This window comes from Neodiprion pinetum, chromosome 6 (genome assembly GCF_021155775.2).
Source record: "Neodiprion pinetum isolate iyNeoPine1 chromosome 6, iyNeoPine1.2, whole genome shotgun sequence".
Classification (NCBI taxonomy): Eukaryota; Metazoa; Arthropoda; class Insecta; order Hymenoptera; family Diprionidae; genus Neodiprion; species Neodiprion pinetum.
In genome coordinates this window covers 16839388-16859713 of record NC_060237.1, presented here as the reverse complement: position 1 = coordinate 16859713, position 20326 = coordinate 16839388, and the positions used below count along the sequence as shown (strand labels likewise).

Here is a 20326-nt window from a genome sequence, read left to right as displayed (position 1 = left end):
GTACCTTGCAACAGATATCTACACGGTGAAACATTAGTGGGCATTGATGTTACGATTTGATAAAAACATTAGGATTATCGGTGATGCATTCTATTGCATACAAGTATTCACGAGGATGAAGTTTATAACGTTAACGTAACGTAGCATAAGCAAAACATTTCACTGCTTGGAAAATTTAGTACGACATTGAAGTAGTTAAGTTTGCAAAATACGAGCGTATAGTTTTATTACGGTTTACCGAATTTCGAACAATCCTTAAAATTACAAGACAGCAATTATTCCTAAAATGTATTGTTACAATAACGTCACCAAGTTCAACCTTGTACGTCATTTGAATCTGACTTTAGATTTTACTTTAAAATAAATATTACGGAAACATCAGAGACGAGAACATGGTCGCGAGCTCAAGTTATCCGAAATCAACATGAAATACAACAAGGAAATCAAAATTTAGGAACCAATGGATATTTTCACTTTGTATCAGTTTTAAAATGAATCATTGAAATATCGATGTAAGGCACGGATATGAAATTTCATTCACCCAGTCACTTCGCCAGGTTCAAAAAGAAATCAGATTCAAACAATGTTCGATCAACATGAAATACCCCATAGGCATTGGTCATATTTTTACCAAATATTAGCATCAAGGCTCATTTATTTTTCATAGCTAAAGATTCTTTTGCAAATGATTGATCTCACTGTAAAATATAAACTGAAAATGCAGTAAAAACAAACTAAATTCGCCCCTCTTGCACAAGGGTATAGGGTTGAGATAGAGAACTGGCTATGAGCTACGGAAGATTTTTATATGTTTATTTGAAACCGATTTGGAGGGCCGTTCGGTCAAAATCTTTTCAAGCCTGTTTGACGATCATCCTAGTATATGTAAATTAGGGTGATCCTTATTTAGAGCTCGGACAACTTTTTCATCATACACTCCCCCAAATCGGTTCCAAATAATTCAAGGAGGTCGGATGACAAAAATTTGCCCAAAACCTCAATAAGGACCACCTCAATGTATATGTGTACGTGCACGGTTTGAAATAACGTTTTAATCAAGTATTAAACTTAGGTCAACAATGTTATGATACCGTAAGTCAAATTGACATTCAAAGCCATGTTAACTTGTGTGAATTGCCACGGTTGCAGACTTCCGGATCTTCAATCGTGCAATAAAATTGATGAATGGGAGTATATAGCCATGTCCTTAAGTCTATCATTTCTCAATCCCAACGCGGGAATTTATTCTTTCTAACATACGACTGAAACGGCGAATTGATTACGCGAAACGTACCGTCGTAACAAAATGTGAGAGAGAAAAACAAAATCATGGATTGAACACAAGTTTTAAGATGGACTTTTTAGGGTGTTCAACAAAAATGGACAAGCTGACATACTATTTCCAACAGTGCAACGTCGTTGAATCAATAACATATTCTTAAAGACGGTGCATACGAAACATTGTATTAAAGATTTTTAAAAAAACCGTAATATCGAGAATAAATAAGGATGCAACTAATTGAATATATTCATATAATGTTTGTTTTACTCACCGTCTGGAAGCGTTTTGAAGTCCGTGCTGCCGGGCAGACTGTATCCCATGGCGTTGTGCGCTTTAACTTCGACTCTGTAACGTGTGTCTGGCTGCAAATTCTTCAGCCAGAAGTCCGACTTTATGGCGCTCTTGACTTCCTCGCGCTTACAGCTCGCGTCCTGTACCTCCCAGTTTTCTCCGACTAAAGCGATCGGGCAGTATCGAATCTCGTAATAATCGATCGGCTCCCCGTTGTCCATCGGTATTATCCACCTGAGATGGAACTGACGATCGTTGACAGTCGTTGTGTTTAGGATTTCTGGCTTTCTGGGGGCTGATCGCCTGGGTGTCGTAGCGTCGAGACCGTTACCCCAATTACTGTCACCAACTTCGTTATTCGCGCTAAATCTAAACACGTATGATTTTTCCGGCGTAAGTCCTTCTAGAATATAGGGCGAACCTAGAAAACAATATAAATTCTCCATTTGTTCAACCAGTTTTGTGACATTTTTTAAAGTGTTCTTATGACTACTTTGTTTTCGAAGAAAAATTTTGTAAAGTTCGGCAAGCATACGAAAAATTGTTTGCGTTCCGCACGTATAGGTTCACGAATTTTCCATTAAAAGAACAATTCGGTATTATATGAAAAGGACGAACTAAAAGTGTTCGGAAAACCAAGACAAACAGAAAAAAATGAACAAAAAGTCTTGGTTTTGGACTAAAACTCGAAAAAGATTGACTTTGGGGACGCAAGACATGCATAAATTTTGTATTAAGCATAAAAATTTGTACTGTAAGCTTGTATAATAAATTTTTAGAATGCGTATACTTATTATCGTAATAAGAACCATTTTGTTGTTCAATTATTTTTGAATCTTGAAAATATGCCTTCTTTGGCCACCCATTCTTTCACTGCTGCAGAAGCATGTATACCGGGACAATTTCTTGAAACTTGAAAATCAAATGCGTGTGCGCCAAATAATTCAATCTCATTGGTCGGCGAAATCTTCCCGCAGCGATATTTTTGTCTCCGATGCAGGGGTGCAACGTAAACAAAATGTGTATGTTTGTATTTTCAAAGAGCCTAAGCATTAAATTCCGACCGTTCTTTGAAGTATCAACTTTCTGACCCAATAAGAAATACTTCCCAAACCTTTCCAAGTTACTACTTCAATTATTTGCGATTCTAACCTCGAAAATTCGTATAACTGCGTCGCCGCCAGAAACAATTTGACAGCTGAAACTTGGAATGGCCAGCCTGCACGACCAGCCGATAAAGCTCGCGCATGCGCAGTTGATTTTCAAGTTTCAACAGATTGTCCCGGTATGTATGTACACTTGGGGACAATGAATCTGAGACAGCTGATTTTTTACATTGGACAGTTATGTTAGCAACACAGAGAAACCTACAGCGACATAGTCGGCCGAGCGCGAAACAAACTCAATCTCAATAAACATAAGATAACCCACGACCGTCGTTGACGTGTCAATCCAACAAGTCATGATCCCTGCGGTATTCTAAGGTTAGATTCGACGGTCATGGGTTACGTTATGTTTATTGAGATTAAGTTTGTTTCCCGCTCAGCCCGCTATGGCGGTGTAGGTTTCTCTGTATTGCTAACATAACTGTCTAGTGTAAAAATTAACCGTCTCAGATTCATTGACTCCAAGTGTATCTACACAAGGGAACACGCATTCATGCACCGATAATTTTTCAAGTGAGTCGGTTATGTTGATGCAGATTTAGCCTGCAGTGTCGCTGTCAGTCGGCCGCTACGTATTTGAATCTGAATTGCCAACATAATCGACTCGGCCGAAAAATTAGATGTGCGTGAATCCGTGCACTAGTGTGTGCATGGTTGTGAAATTTAGGGAGAAGGGGGTCATTATAATTTTACGCCTTAAAATATTGATACTAAAGGATTGAGTTTTCTTTTATAAAATTTGACATCCTGGACTAAAATTGAAATTGAATCATTTTCAGAAGCTTTATATATGACTAGTTTCATGTTTATGGTAACGAATGATAAAAAATTGACGGCCATGAGGTGATAGAGGAAGGAAGACGGGACTGGTGAGGGCAGACACACCGGCTTTTAAGAGTCCTTACAAGATAAGGGACCAGCTGGGTGACACGCAATGCTTAAGGATAGGACCCTTATTTCGACACCGTATTGCAAAGCATTGACACCTGAATCGAGCTGGGTGATTAAGTAACCAAAGGTTAGTAAAATTTTTGCATTTTCTTCCACGTTTGTTGGTAAGACAATTTTACCGTCACGCACTCTCTCGGTAGAAACGTGAACAAATTTTCATTGTTGTTATTACAATCAATGCGATCATTCTCACTGGTCGATTTTTTTGGCAACATTCTTTTCTTTTGCTGTGATAATATAGTGCCATCCGGTCTCAAATAAGAAAGTGGAAGGGGAAACTTGTGCTGCCCCGCTGCAAAGCACACTTGGGGACAATGAATCTGAGACGGCTAATTTTTTACACTAGACAGTTATGTTGGCAGCACAGCGAAACCTACAGTGCCATAGCGGGCTCAGTGCGAAACAAACTCAATATTAATAAACATAACATAACCCATGACCGTCAAATCTAATCTTAGAATACCGCGGGGATAATGACTTGTTAGATTGATACGTATTACAAGGTTAGATTCGACGGTCCGGGTTATGTAACGTTTATTGAGATTGAGGTTTTTTCGCACTCGGCCGACTATGGCGCTGTAGGTTTCTCTGTGTTGCCAATGTAACTAACTGTCCAGTGTAAAAAATTAGTCCTCTAAGATTCATTGTGCCCAAGTGTACTCTAACCGGCCTCCTCACCGCAGGTAGCGCGCTCTAACGGGCAGGGCGAGAAGAAAGGCAGTTAGCGGGCCGCCACGAGCTTGGGCAAACGCGTACCTATTCTAAAAAGCTGTATTTTGCTAATAAATAATATTTTATTCCTTTCTTTACAAATTACCACGCGTATTTATTTTGATACCCGGGCATCAGTTCGAGTTCAAATACGTTACAGTAGTTTATTTTTATTTCAACAAAAATTCAGTCAAGAATCACAGAAAATATAATTTTACAGATTGCAGCAAAATAATCGAAAATTGTTTTTTTCGTACCCTTTTGTAATCAATATTATTTGTAATTATAACGTACTTGCTTTTCAATGTCATCTGAGGTTCGATCCCAAATCGAAATATTTTGGCATATTTTTACTAAGAATTGCATGTAAAATGTAGTCATTCTTCCCTTTTTCACATTTGAGATCAGTGGACTTAGATATTAGTGGATATTTGGATCCAACCAGCTGGCGAAATTCAAAAAAGAAAATGAAAAGAGCAGGGCACACTGCCAAAAGTGGGTAGTTTTTAAGGAGAAAAGGTGTGTTTTAGGCCTTGGGGCACATCTAGAAGAAACCTTCTGTTTTAGACCGCTAATAAGGTAGGCAAAGAAATGGGTTACTTTTATGAGAATAGGGAAATCACTGTTAATGCATTGTGATTTGCATTGAAAGTGCATCCTCCCCACCCAGAATCATTGACTTTATGGACTAGTGATTTGTCGTGGATTCTACAAAATAAGCCGAACAATAATTCTTTTTGATTTTGTTTATCTCGATCGATTCAGAAATAATAGGTACAGAACGCTTTTATAAATAATTCGATTTGTATTTTACTCCGGAATATCACATCTTGTAAAAAAAATCGATGCAATGAGGTAAATCAGTAATCTTTTATCATTAATATTTCAAATGGAATCCCTCTCCATTTCGGGAAAAAAACCGCATTTGCGGATAGAAAACTGCATTCTCACACATTTATAATTTGACAACTTACCCGTTGTCATCAGGTTTTAAAAAAACTATGACTTACGATTCGAAAGAAGGTTTTTATCACTCAATATCATCTTACTTATCGAGCAAAAAAAAAATGATAACGCAAATTCAAAAATAATGTACGAATCAAAAGAATCGGTATCCCAAAGATATTGTTAATTTCCAAGAGCAGAATGAAAAATTAGTACCACGAAAAACAAAAATTTTTTGTTCTGAAATATTGTAAAAAAAATGTCAGAACAATATTTGTCTCCCTGTAGTGTCAGTAGAACTATGTTCATGAATCCTTTCGGTTATGCCGTTTATCTAAAAATAGTCTAAAGCTTAGACGTCATTTGAGTATGTGGTGGTGCAACGGTAAATTTGAATGAAAGCGCATCAATTTAGCATAAGTTAAGATAAAATCACAGCAGGCTCTGGTTCGTTGTATCTATTTTCGAGGACTTTGCTCTGTATAATGATTTAAAAAAAAGAACTCATACGTCGTTTTATTCATGGTCTAGTCATTCAAACTCTGACTTACACTAGTTTCAGTAATCGTATATCGCAGATAAAAGGAGTGAATGAATTTTCAAGAACTACGGAGTACAAAAGAAACAAAGTCGACTAGAGTTCAAAACCTGATAGATGCCACAATGATCAATTTTTTTTAGATACAGCAAACTCATGATCTTGCTGCGACTGTCGACCTAGCCTGAGCGGTTATATCATTATTCTGACTCAACTGAATAAGGTCAACAACTTCGAGGTTTACCTAAAATTCAGTGCACCGTAATAAAGCAATGAACATTCATATTTTGTAAACACGAATCCTCCAAAGTCATTCCAAAGTTAGAAAATAGTTAGTAATTTTTTCCAATGATTAGTTACTACACAACTGATGCTATCAGCCACAGTTAGCGATCAAAAGTATTAAAATTCTTATGAATAAAAATACTTAGTGCGGTTTGATGTCTAAGAATCTCTGAAAGTATTAGCTGTTCATGGGGTTAATCAAAATTTTGATCACTGAGCTCGACTGCCTTGTTCTAATAAAAACCGCAATTTTGGCTACTAGCTTCAGCTTCATTTGGCTGCCGTAACGTCACCGATTTCAATCTTGTAGAATAATGCATTTAGTCTTCTCGTAAGAACACCGTTCAACGACTGACTAGTCACTAAAATAAACAATATTTAAAGAAATAGCTCACCAACAGCCCAAGTCTTGTTTTTCGCAGATGACCAGATATGATTGATCTCCTTATATTGAACTGTGATGGCTTTTACGGGCAGGTCAGGATGCGTTGGTGATGGCAGGAGTTCGAAGCTGACCGTGGTAGCAGTGATCTCGGATATACGAGCTTTCATAAGTTTTCCCGGCTTTTGGCCTTCCTTGAGACTGAAGGTATACTCTCGAGTTCCATGTATGTTGGAGGCAATACACTTATATTCATTGTAGTACCTACTGTCCCGGGTATCGATATTGAGAATGGATTGCGGGCCGTTACCGATTTGTCTAAACCTCGGGTCGTTGACGGTATCGCGAGTCATGAACTGCCACCGAATCGTAGCGTTCGGTATGCTGTTGGCGATACAGGTAAGGTTTACGGGGCGCTGGTTCCAGGACCACACAGTGTGGTTGGTCATCGACTCGAAGTTGGGTGGATACTCGACAGTGATGTGTCCGTTTTTCCAAGCGTCGCCGCCCTTGTTGTGAGCCTTGCACTCGTAGAGTCCATCATCGGAACGACGAAGGACGTCTATCGTCAGTTGACCGGTCGTGACCCACGATGCATTGTCAATCGTGTTCTCAAGAAAGATCCTATCGTTGTCCAGCTGCCTGCCGACGACGAACTCCTTGTCTGACGTATGTTTTCTGAAGGTGACCACAGGCGGAGGTCGGCCGAAAGCTTTGCAGGTCATCACCGCCTTCTTGCTGACAGCCTCGGTCACGTTAAGGTACTCCATGATCTTGGGTTTCACGATTACCTCTATCTGGATTACATTGGTCGCCTCACCGGCCGCATTCTTAGCCTTGCACTGATACTCCCCGGCATCGTTGCGATTCGCGTTGGTTATCATCAGTATTCCCGTGTCTTCGTCGACCCCGAACCTGTCCGCCGTCGCCATGTTCTGCTGCGTCAATGACTTCACCCAGGAGAATTTCGGCGGGGGTTTTCCCGTCGCCTTGCAAGCAATGTTCGCGTTCTCACCTTCGATTATCTCTACCATCGATTCTAGTTCCTGGATCTCAGGTCGAATGTGCACTTCGACTCGGATTGCTCGCGTGTCGAGCTCGCCGGTGGTAACGACTGAAGCTCGGCAAGTGTAAACGCCGTCGTCCGATTCTTGCACGTTCTTTATTTTCAGTGCGTGTGTCTCAATTATGTAGTGATTATCCGTCGTTATCAAATCTCCGTTATAGAACCAGTCGACCGTCGGCGATGGTCTCGCCCGTACGTTGCACTTTACTGCGAAGTCTTCACCCAGTATTGGATACTGGTTTAGAGGCGCGTCAACCCAGGTTATTCCAACTGTGGATTGATCGAAACAAATATTATCTTACACACCATATTTAATATTTTTTCTTCTTCCACACTTCGAGTTATAATTTTACTTTACAGGTATTTCACGTTAGAAGTCAAAGGATTTCACTGTGTTGTATAGAATCCCGTATAATAAATTACATAGAATTTGGTACAACGTCGCATCGAATATACTTCCTGGATCTCAATCTTTTTGTACATTGGACTTCGAGATAACCATTTTTATTATATTTTTTTATTCTTTATTTCGAAATGATTATTGATACACATTAGTAAAAGGCACGTTACCAATTGTCTGGATCGTAATATTTTTGGAGAGAGTCTCGGTGTTGGCATAATTAGCCTTGCAGGTATATTGACCATCTTGTTCTTCTTGCAGAGAATTGAAGAAAAGTGCAAGTCCATTACCCGGATGAGTTTCCGTGTACATTGGCGGCTTCGAAATTCCACGAATAGCGCTGTCGAAGTTTGAGAAGGGAAAACATGTAAGTTACAAGTCAATAAACAATGACAGTGACTAAAATATGGTGCATGAAATTTTTGTTAGTGAAAATTCAACAACAAAGTCACAATATATCCGTTAGCGATAAAAATGTTATAGCTGGTTTTTAATATAAATTGTATACATTAAATATTATACATAGACGATGGACACTTATTCACAAGAATTGACATCCTGATCGCGCAACACCAATGTAGCCATGGTGGCTATTTTTTCATTTTATTACTCGCCAGACAAAGCATGACGGTTTTAAACTTGCAAATTATATTCCCAGAATCATCTGCGATCACATCGGCAAGCATACGTGCATGTATAAGTTACAAGTTTCAATCATACGAATACGCACGTACGTGTTCAGTGCGGAACTTTGAAATTGACAACACATTACGCATAATTATTCGCCTGGCGTGTAATAAATACGGAACGACACGAATACAGATGGGAAAGTACATGACGACGATAAACCGAGCTAGGCAGGATTAGGTCAAGAATTGCATAGGCAAGCTGAATTCAAATTGGTGAGAATTAGACTCCGTCTCCACCGACAAAGATAGTTCAACTTCTCGTGACACATAAGTATTTGGCAAAATATTGAAGCAATCATAATTCTGATCTCCAATAAAAATAGGTATAAATTTTTTAAAGAATTTATTCATTGAATTCAGCAACTTCAATGCTTTCTCTTCAATCACAAGAAAGTCAAAAAGGAATAAAAAAAATGCAATTAAATGAAGAAGAATAAGGAAATATTGATAGCATGAATTGTGATTCTCGTGAATGCGAAAGAGGAATATTCACAGTATAATATAAATTTTCAGACGTAATTGTGAGATATATTTGAAGTTGCTTGCGATGAGAACAGAATGTTGATAAATGAAGTTGATGAGAAAAAAAAAATATAGTAAAAATATCTACACTTGTTCTGAAATAAGACACGGCAAAATGTGCAAGTTTATACCTACAAGGCAATATAATCAACAAAACTTCAGAAAACCGAGCAATTTATTATTGTAAGTGAATAATTGGTCAGTGCAATAGAAAAACACTCACAAGAGACATCAGTTTGGTATTCCCCTCCGATTTTGTTACAACTCATGTATATTGCAGAACATTAAAAATTAAAACAAATGTATTTTTTATCGGCGGAAAAACTCTTCAAAGAGGTGAAAATTCCCAAAGATGCGCACCCAATGGCGTGGTTTCTCAGTTTCGGATAGAAGCGCTAGATGTATTTGAATGAGACCAAGGCTAAAATGATTCACTCGTAAATAGAAACATTTTATCGTTGGTTTCGTTCGAATACATGAGGCGCATCAAGAAGTCACCCTGTTGGGTGCCCACCTTTGGGAGTCGTTTTCATCTCTTGAAACCGTTTTTCTGCCGATAAAAAAAAAACAAAAAACTATAGGTGTTTTAGTTTTCAATGTTCCACAACATACACGAGTTGCGACGAATTTGAAGGGGGATACCAAACTGGTATTTCTTGTCCGTAAGTAGTTATACAACGTGAAAATTTCAAGGGGGTATGTACACCTCGGGATTTTCTGGACGTTACCGTTATATTTTTCATTATTATGATTCGTTATGATATCGGTGATTGAACCGTTATTCATTCGACAATTTTATTGAAACAGAAGTAAAGAAACTGTAGTGTTCTCAAATGGCGAAAAATGTGCTTCAGACATTCTCATATCCGGATCAAGCGGAAGGATTAATGCGGAGCAACTTACTATGAAATGAAAAAAGGTTCATGAAAAATGTGAAACAATAACATTAGACGTGCTATTTTGTTTTGAGAAATTAATGAATGGTTCGTATCTTACACATACATGCCAACGAAGTGGATTGGCGAGAGTGCTGTGGTGCAATTACGATATCTCTATTCAAAGCCTTATTCTCAGGTATTCTAAGCGGTTAACTTCGAACTTATTCAATATTTTTAATTTTTGGACAGCACATCAAGAGATGCATGGCTAAAGCTCGAAAATTAAAACCAGGCAGCACCAAACGCAAGTTTAGAAATATTCACCATACGGTAGATATTGAGACCTGCCATTCTGTAGTTTATTTAAATATGAAAACCGAATGGTTAACCACTCATCGGTTTTGTATTTACCAAAATAAAAAAATTGCAGAATTTAAAAGCAATTTAAAGGATTTCCAAAGATTTCGTGAGTGCTATGCACCAGATTCCAAGGGTGATCAACCTCACAATGAAAAATAATTGTTTTAAGAATTGTACATTCTCCATTCCCTGCAGTTATCGTAAGGAATATGAAGTAAGCCGTTGAACTGGCTTTATGTACTAAGATCTTGAAATCTATGTATACCACACAGCTTCATGTCGGCGCAGACTAAACAATGAATAATTTTCTGTTATACGTTATAGGTAAGCTTGCAATATTAATATAATTTAATAAAATATACGGTGTTCGGGTAAATGTATCTCCGTTTACAAGTTTTGTGGAACGACAAAGACAGCTCAAGTATAATTTATTTAAAGCTACTGCAGCTGCGTCTGCTTGTGAATTTGAGTATCAGAATCAGAGACATTCTATTTTTGAATAATCAGAGATTTAAAATGAAATTTTCATCGTCTGACTCAATTCCTCGCGTTAACTGAGTGAATTTTTATCTCACAAAAAGACATCTCAAAATTAGTAAGTTTAGGGTACATACAGCGTAGTATTTGAAAATCACCCCACATGCAATATCCGTTCAATGTATAGAACAATAACCGATTACAGAGGTGTACATACCGCCTTGAGTGGAGTTAGGTTAAAAAAAACTTTAATTGCCATAATGATTTGATTGTAATTAGTTGATTTTCATCAATACTCGCCTTTCCATTGGCAAGACGCCTAATCTGCTTGTAAAAATTACAAACGATTTTTCATTAGTGTTTCATACTATCTTTTGATTTATATAAGAATAATAATGCGATAGAAAAAAAAAAATCCATATAGAGAAAAAAAATTCAAATATATATGTATAATATACGTATATGTAAAAAAATTTCTTTCTTCGACACAGGTCAGGATTGACAATTGTTTTATTAATTCATATGACAAACGACGTTTCGGTCGGGCTGTCCGCCAACCATCTTCAGGATAATTTTTTGACATTCTACAGTCTAAGGTGTAGTATTTAGCACCATTGCGGAGGAAGTCACTTCCTGACCTATGTCGACGAAAGAAATTTATTTAACTAAATGATGGTCACGGAATTATCATCTATATAATATATATATGGGTACATATAGTAATTCGTGACATACGAAAAAGGGTTGGATCAATCACAAGTTACCTGAAGGGTTCGATCTCTCGATTCTGGGAGTCGAACCATTTCATGTCGCTGATCAGATTGGGTTTGGTGACGTTGGGCATACATGTCAACAGGATGCTGGATCCGATGGGTTTGATTAGAACCTCGCTACTCGGCAATATATCTAGATGGTCGGCATTTGCGTACGCTGAAACATACAGGTTAAAAAAAAAAATTAGTCAAACAAATATAATGGCCAAGAAAAATATAACTAACGATAAGTTCGTAGTTAGAAAACGTTGATAGAGAAATTAACGTATCGCATCTTGAAAATAATCTTTTAGGCGATGAGCTTGCGAAATGTTAATTTAATATCTTTGACATACTGTTTTGCGGTTTACGTAATTTCAGACAATGCCAAAGTTGCGGAATATCAAAGTTTTTCTACAAAATACGTCGTTACAATAACGTACGGAACTTCAACCATGTGAAATGTGTGAAAGTTTCGTTTTTGTTCATAGCTGTATTACAAAATATTTTTTGCTGTACAGTTGGATGACCAACGCGCAAAGATCTCCTTCCTTTCCCACGAACCTCGTGCACAGTTACGCAACCTGCTCACCATTCTGCACAGACCTCGAGCTCTCATTATATGTAAGCGCGCTTTTAACGACTTTTTACTAGTGGTCAATTTCAGCGAAAGTGCTGATTTATGTTTAACCGTGATGTATGAATCTGTAAAGTAAAGAATTAGATCTAAGAAAATGTGCACTGAAAAATGTAGACACTAGTTTTCAGGTGTTCCAATTCTCTACAAGACGTCAACACAAAGAAACGTTTTCGACAAATTATTTAAAAAATTTACGACTCCTGTCTTTTGCAAGATTAATTAATTTCGGGGCGATTAATATTGGGCAGTTTTGATATCGACGATACCGCGATTTGCGCGGAGTACCGATTTCCTGATTCTTTACAAGTTTTCTTGCATCCCGTCATCATTGCAGATTTTAATGCGTACGTGTATAATACAAATTGGTGACTCAGATACGATATACACTAAATTAGGGACGGCGCCCGCGTAAGGTGCAATTAACATAATTAGCAACTCCAAGTCCCAAAAGTCACGTAGTAATGGGTAACGCGATAGCGGTGTTCTACGGTGATTATAAAAAGCCTCTCAATGCCACCGATAAAAATTTTCGTGCAATTTTTGTAAACTTGACATTGAGCCAAGTTAACGAAACTGTTTGTTTAGTCTATTGTTAGTCGGATGATGTCTTACGGCTGGAATACTTCACTTTTGGAGGTTCCATACTTGTGAAGGAGTACAAGCAAATTAAGGATACACAGAGCTTAACGTCACCGGTCATTGCGAGACGCGTACGTATGTGGTGCTAAACTTGATGCTGATTCAGAAAACACAACTGTCGAAAGCTACTCTAACGCCTGTAAACGCACGGACCGAAATATAAACGTACCGTCACCCCGGTGAGCCCGAGGGAATAACAGGAAACGCTAATTAAGTTAATTAATGTGAGTAAAAATGTCGAATTATAATAGCTAGGAAATGTTGAATAATTCAGACGCCGGTCGTTTTGTCCCCACCAGCTGCACAATGTTCGCAATAATTGTCTAGTTGCTTTATACATTTCCTGTATTATAATGCCGAACTAACGTCGCATGTGCATTCTTCGAAAAGATTCCACGTTATTTTATTCTATCTTCTTTTAATTTTATCATGCGTATAACTTCTGTTCATTACAAACGTTTTGTTTTCATTTACGAGGATACCGGGTCACCTTTTCAATTATTCGTTTAGATATTGTGATAATATCTTTCGCCTTGGCTAAATGCGGAGTAAACAAAGCGAGTGATCGAAGAAGCACGCAGTAGCTATTAGTAAAGCCACTATAAAGATATTATTCATCTCATTCAAAAACACAGTCTTCCTATCCAAAACTTGAATATAAATTGGGTATGACGTACTTTTGGTAATGTTGTCATCTTAGACAGAACTGTTTTTTTTCCAAATTGCAATCAACGCTGTAAAAAATTTCAAGTAACATTCCAGTTCCGATACGCGTTACATACTTAGTTCGTGATTGGCGTTGCTCGTTAAGAATGATAACGACGGGATTATGCTACGCGTAACTTCAGAGGGATGCCGTCACGGCAGGTCTCTTCATGTTTACTACCCCGTACGAAAAATTCCCGGCAGTGATTCCCGCAGGTAATTGGCGAGAAGTACGCGCTGCTGGCAGTGGTAAGATTGGCTCCTACAACGTGATAAGGCGAAGCCACCCTTACGCATCAACGAAACGACGCAACCCGTCGCTTCAAGACTCAGCGTACATTCCACCAGGGTGCACCAACTCCCGGAGTTTCGGACGCGCGGCCCGACGACGACGTCTTATTTACGTTAGTTAGGGTTTGTTGGCCAAGCCACCCTCCGAGGCCATTCATTGGCCGACCCTTAATGCATACAGCGCCTTCTCTCTTAGCCGGTCACCAACACCACCTTGGTCCGACTATTTATACTTTGTAGGTACGTACGCGCGGATGAATGTGTACGTGTGCAGTAATACACAAGGAGTAAGTCACAGAGGGGCGTGTATATAATGTACAAGTAAAAGTTTGCCTATGTATACCATCTAGATTCCCTTACCTCCATGGCCCGCGGAAGGGTCGATGCATACACACAAGGGAGACGCGAAGGGAGAGAATTGAGCAAACTTCGTGACATGTTACTTGAAGTGGAAGTATCCGATCTTGGGTCGAGCTAAGGGGATGAGAATTTTATCAAATTCCGATATCGAGGTAACGCGATGCCAGCTTCTGGGAGGGTCTGTAGAATTCAGGATAAAGGGGGGGATGAACCCGGGACCGTATATATAACGAGAATAAGAAAACTTTCTCGATTAGTCGAACCCCGATCACGATGATTGGTATAATGTGTAATAGTTTGTTGGATTAGATTCTTGATAATCTATACGGATTAAGCTACGCAGATTAAACCCAACGTGTAGAATTTTTCGGTGTCGAAGGTCGATAAAGGGAAAGTCAAATTTTTACGTTTCAGCCTTGAGGGAGGCCCTCATCAGAAAACTAAAAATATTGTTTATTGATAAAGATAATAAATGATTTTAGTTATGGTTTAATATTCAGGTGCATGTAAAATATGTTAAAGTAAACTTACGTTTAATTGCTTAAAAAACCACATTAAAGTAGGAGAAAAAAAAACCGCCGCAAGCGGTAAAATTTAAAGCACGAATTCATGGCAGAGGTATTATCAATCAGACAAACAATCAAATCCAAGTGACAGCCCCGTCATCATCTGGTGAGTGACAAGGTTATTGTTAACACTCCCATAAACAAACTTGAGCTTTCGTTTGATGTTGGTAAGTTTATTTTAACATATTTTGTATACAGAAGGAAATTTTTTATCTTTATCAATAAACAATATTTCTAGTTTTCCGAGGACGGTCCCCTTCAGGACCAAAACGTTAAAATTTGACGATACCATCATTGATCTTTGACACCGAGAAATTCTACACATATATTCAACATAAGGTCGAGAAATCGTTCAGCATTAAATCCAACGGACATATAATTTGATCCCGCGCGCCGATCGATTCTGCAGATTCGATTACAGGAAAAATTTGGGATGAAACGTAAAATTTAGACTATTTTCAACAAGATGTTGATGCAAAAATATTGAACATTCTGCACAGGAGAAAAGTAGTCAAACAAGGGAAGCTGTTTATTGTTCTCTACTTGTTACTGCCAAAACATACAGATAACCAAACTCTAGGTTAAACAGATCAGAAACACATAATGTAATCATTTTCTTAATCTCTATTTAGAAATCTTTCCAACCGATAAGTGCAAACCGTGTATGGTGTTTGGTACGCAAAAGGACGACTGGATTCCCTGTAAATGATAATAAAATTCAAAATATAGAGGCTGAGCGTTGAGGATCATTGGGCCCCACGGACTGAATCAGAAGTTCGAAGAAGAGAAAATATCGTGTCAAAAATTGAGTCCCACAAAATTACGAAAATTACTTGTCTTCACAGTGACTAAATATAAATCTGTGTAAGTGCAATAACTATATTGTGACATAAGATTTCCTTTGAACACTTTCCAGACAATTTTTGGGGATCTGGTTAGCGAGACAAATGAGTCAAAGAACAGAGTTAAAAACAGTTTGATTGTTTTCAACGTTCAATTACATAAAGTTTTCTCAGATTGTTCATATCGCAGCTTGCGTTATTCGAATTTAGTCTGGTTAAATTATATTACATAGTGGAGAAACTGTTTCATTTGTATCACCATCGTTGGCGCAAATAACATTGCTGAAGATTGTTCAAAAGGCCTTTTCTCTTTTCCTAACGTTAGATTATATCATTAAAAACAAGCTGCGTACGTAAGTCGCAGTAAGATTGTTCCAGACTCTGCAGTTGCATGCGCATAGGTACCAGACCTGGAATGGAACAATTGCGCGCGTTTTACGGTAACAGGACCCCTACTGCTGCATTTATTTTGTTCCATCAGCAGGGAACGTGGTCTCCTCGACAATCATACTGACCCGAGTCTAGACTAGACCCCGTGAGTATGTTTGGCTACAGAGACCGAAGAGTCGCCGCCTGCCTCTGAAACTGGCTGCAACGTTTCAAATGAAAACCCTTCGCATATATGAATTATGATAAAATGGCGATATGTGTCTCACAGTAGGCATGTGTGAGCGCCATGTGTGCGACGTGATATTGTATAGTGCTCCTTGGATTGTATAATAAACTTAAGAGGGTAACACAGCGTAAATAGATTAGGTAACTATACTCGACGATGAAAATCTAGGCGCATACGCATGCCGCCCAGACATTTTTCACACATGTGCCTATCACCTATGTACACACTGCATGCGTCGTAAATCTGCACATTTATGTAACTAGATATTATGATAATTTCAGCCGTAATCGGAATGATAATCACGAGCACAGCAGCTGCTCGTGTTGGTGATGCAGAATAGGTGCAAGTTTTGAAACCTCTTATCTAGTGACAAATATAAACGCACGTAACACTTACGATACATTGACAAAATTATAATATGATGAGATAAATACAAGGATTGTAAACTAGGAAGTGCAAGCTGAAAAGTTGGACTCTTTGCTACAAGTTAACTTTGCCGTGGTCACTTCTAGTAAACTCTTTAACTGAGGTAGCTAAGAGCATGTAAGCAAATTTCTTTTCACCTTCTAAAAAAAGTCACAGTATAGAAATTGCACAATGTTAAGAGTTCGTATTCCTCCTCGTAACAGTCAATGTTCGTGTCTACAGTTCAAAGAAAAGCCTATAGCAAAAATAACAAGACAAGAGATACAGTTCAACCTGAATTATCAAATAAATTATCGTAAGGGTTACTCGTAGATGTGTGCAGAAATTCACGACTCCCTCGTCGCTTTGTCATTATACGTTATTCGAATTTCAGATGGTTGTGCACTTCTCTTTTGTGACTAGAAAAAGTGAGGTGCGAGTTTGAAAAGTTTCGCATATTTATTCGATCATCTCAATTGCATACGAAATGTACCAACAGACACGCCATAAATGCCTACAGTGTGAATTGCTGACGACAGAACGGTCCGTCGTCTGTTGCAGTTTAATGCGCATGCGTTAAAATCCGAGAGAAATTGTTTGCCAGGGCGACCAACCATCATAAATTCAGTACGACAGTTAGCCGCAATGTATGTACCCTGAAAATTGTAACAGCTATCGACGTTGAACACAATTGCCCGCGACAACTGTCAAAATTGTTGAGGTTACGTTCACGACGGTTGGTCACCCTGACAAACGACTGCTTTCGGATTGTAGCGCATGCGCACATACGAAAATGGGGCGAGAAAAACGAGCTGTGCTTCGAAGATACGAGGCAGACAGTATCGGGTACACTTGGAGACAATGAATCTGGGACGACTTATTTTTTACACTAGACAGTTATGTTGGCAACACAGAGAAACCTACAGCGCCATAATCGGCCAAGCGCGAAACTAACTCAATCTCAATAAACTTAACATAACCCATGACCGTGGAATCTAACCTTAGAATAATGCGGAGATGATGACTTGTTAGATTGACACGTATTCTAAGGTTAGATTCGACGGTCATAGGTTATGTTAAGTTTATTGATATTGAGTTAGTTGCGCGCTCAGCCGACTATGGCGCTGTATGTTTCTCTGTATTGCCAACATAACTGTCTAGTGTAAAAAATTAGCCGTCTCGAGATTCAGTGTCCCCGAGTGTACATACCTCTACTTCCTATCGCGCATAAATACACTACAAAAAAGGGAGAAAAACAGAGACGAATTATTTGAAATATTAACGCAAGGGTTTAACTCTCGGTCCCAGGAGCACATTAAGGGAGAACCTGCAGACTCCGCAGGGTCGTAAACGAGTAAAAAAATTTCATATTTTCTGGGTTGTCGTCGCCATGGGGACGCCACGTGCACAGGACGATGTCTCAGCGAAAATATCGACGTCTTTTTCGCTGTGTCTGGACCACCGGGTGCCACCAGCGGGATAACTGGCGAGACAAGGAGGGCTAATATTATAGAAAATACGGAAACAGAGGGGATGAAGAAAACGTGGAAGGCATAAAGTGGGATTCGGAGAGACGCGATGGAGGAAGAAACTAAAACATATATACCTGATACTGCGAATGTATGGTGGGATTGTGGTGTATGCGCACCCCACGAGCCGAAGGGAGGAGAGAGGGTCGGGAAAACTCTGGAAGTGAATTATTTAAGTCGAGACCAACCCCTGCGCGAACCCCGCATCAACCGTGCGCACTTTTAGCGAAATTTAATTTTCACCCAAGAAAAGAGAACCGCCAACGTCAGTCAGTTTCGGTTTGCGGTATAGACGCCTGTGTGCATACAATAAGGATATGTATAGGGTCCCAGCGCACTGGCATCGATCAGCCCAATTCACATAAGCTGGAACGAAATTACATCCAGAAGTGCAAGGATAACGCACGAGGGAGGTAAAAGTTGGATCCAGATGTTCGTTCAAGTTTCGCTCGATATTGACAATAATCAATATACAATCACTTATTACTGGGATTAACGTTGTCATTCTTTGGAGAAGTAATGTTTATAAATTTTATTTGTCGCGGTAGAAAAATCATGGAAATCAGTTTTTGAACAAGCTAACGACTGTCACTCGAAATCATGTTGAGCAACTCGCATATTTCAATAAATTCATATTTGCAACAGCATATTAATAAAGACGCGTGTTGACATACCAAGACAATTTTGAAATAGATTTTATAATTTTAGATATGACTCAACCGATTGAGGGAAAATTCATTTGAAACATCACGTATCATAAGGAAAACGTTTAAAAAATTAAAAATTACGGGAATTCAAACTTCAAGAGTGTGATGAATATTGTGATCTTCCATGAATATCTACGGGATTCGGTATCAGACTTTTTACCGTCGTTTCCGGTGTTTCTAAATTATTTCAAAATTTGTTGAAGCCATCAATCAATATTTTGCAGAATATTCTACGAAACTTGTGTCAATCTTTGATATTAATTCTACTTTGAAACCCGCCAATCTCTTCAGCTTCAACAAGATGACAAACTCTACAACGATTTTCCGTCGCTGTAACGGTCGTCGTGCTGCAGAATGCAAACAAATTTTTTTCGTCATTGCGCATAATGACTTCGCTTGCATTCTTGATTAAACAATTCATTTCACTGTGAAGGTAACAGTTGTACTTATTTCACCATTCGCTAAACTTGAAAGCGTGTCTTTGAAGTTGACTGATAATACAATCATGTCGTTTATCCAACAAATACCAGGGGTGTAGACTCGAGTAAGCCCGAATTCAAACCGACGTAAAATAAGCAGGAGCTCCTACTACTCGATATAAGACAAAACAGTGGGATTTCAAGAGCGGCACGCGCCCCTCGGCGAAACTTCATTGCCCGCGTCTAAGTGAGGAACGCCAAATTTCGTTGATGCTGATTAAGTCGAGGGTGCAGGGTTGTGCTGTTTCCTTACGCACTCGTGCTGAATTGCACCTCTTGATTTAGCATGCGGGGTCCGTTGTGTACACAGGCGAATAACGACCGTGTCTTCGCGCCCATTGCACCGGGACCATTAACGCACACCGTCAGAGCAAATGTGCAGGATAAATGCGAGCATGCAGACAAATGGGACTTGCGGTTGAGAGTTGTGAGCATTTGGGTAGGTGCTGAAAATTGCTGAGGCAAAAATTTCGGGGGCTTTTTGGGGAAAGAGGACGATGAATTGTACCCGGAAAGTGTGGCGCGGATGCTCGGACATCACCTGGTGCAACAGCCGCAGCGGCACAGCACCAACCTCCTAGTTTGTGAATAGCGAAACCCTTTTAACGAAATTGGTCTCGTCGGCTTGGGCATGCGGCATAACTGACCGTCGTCGGCCCCCTGCGAGTGTATTTATACACTCCTCGCGGCTGTCCGCAAGCAGCCTATCTTCGAATTATACGTACATGGAGAGGATACGTAGACAAGGACCTACAAAGTTTCGGAAAGTCTTGGGAACATTGGAAATTTCGCAGAAGTTTAACACTCCGCCCGAACTCACTAAATTGCGTAGCCTCCGAACCTCGCTCCGAA

The 20326-nt window shown here is 39.2% G+C and overlaps 1 protein-coding gene across 5 annotated transcripts in view; it reads right to left on the bottom strand.

The window, feature by feature from the left end:
* Positions 1-20326, bottom strand: part of Fas2 (fasciclin 2) — a 74082-nt gene that overhangs the window by 19695 nt on the left and 34061 nt on the right. For 4 of the 5 annotated variants that reach the window (XM_046633665.2, XM_046633668.2, XM_046633669.2 and 1 more), the window contains exons 2-6: positions 11708-11873; positions 11244-11267; positions 8188-8357; positions 6565-7887; positions 1554-1994 (exon numbers count right to left, since the gene is read on the bottom strand). In XM_046633665.2, the coding sequence (XP_046489621.1) occupies positions 1554-1994; positions 6565-7887; positions 8188-8357; positions 11244-11267; positions 11708-11873 (2124 nt within the window). The remainder of the gene's footprint in view (positions 1-1553; positions 1995-6564; positions 7888-8187; positions 8358-11243; positions 11268-11707; positions 11874-20326) is intronic. The other variant, XM_046633667.2, reaches the window with a different exon arrangement.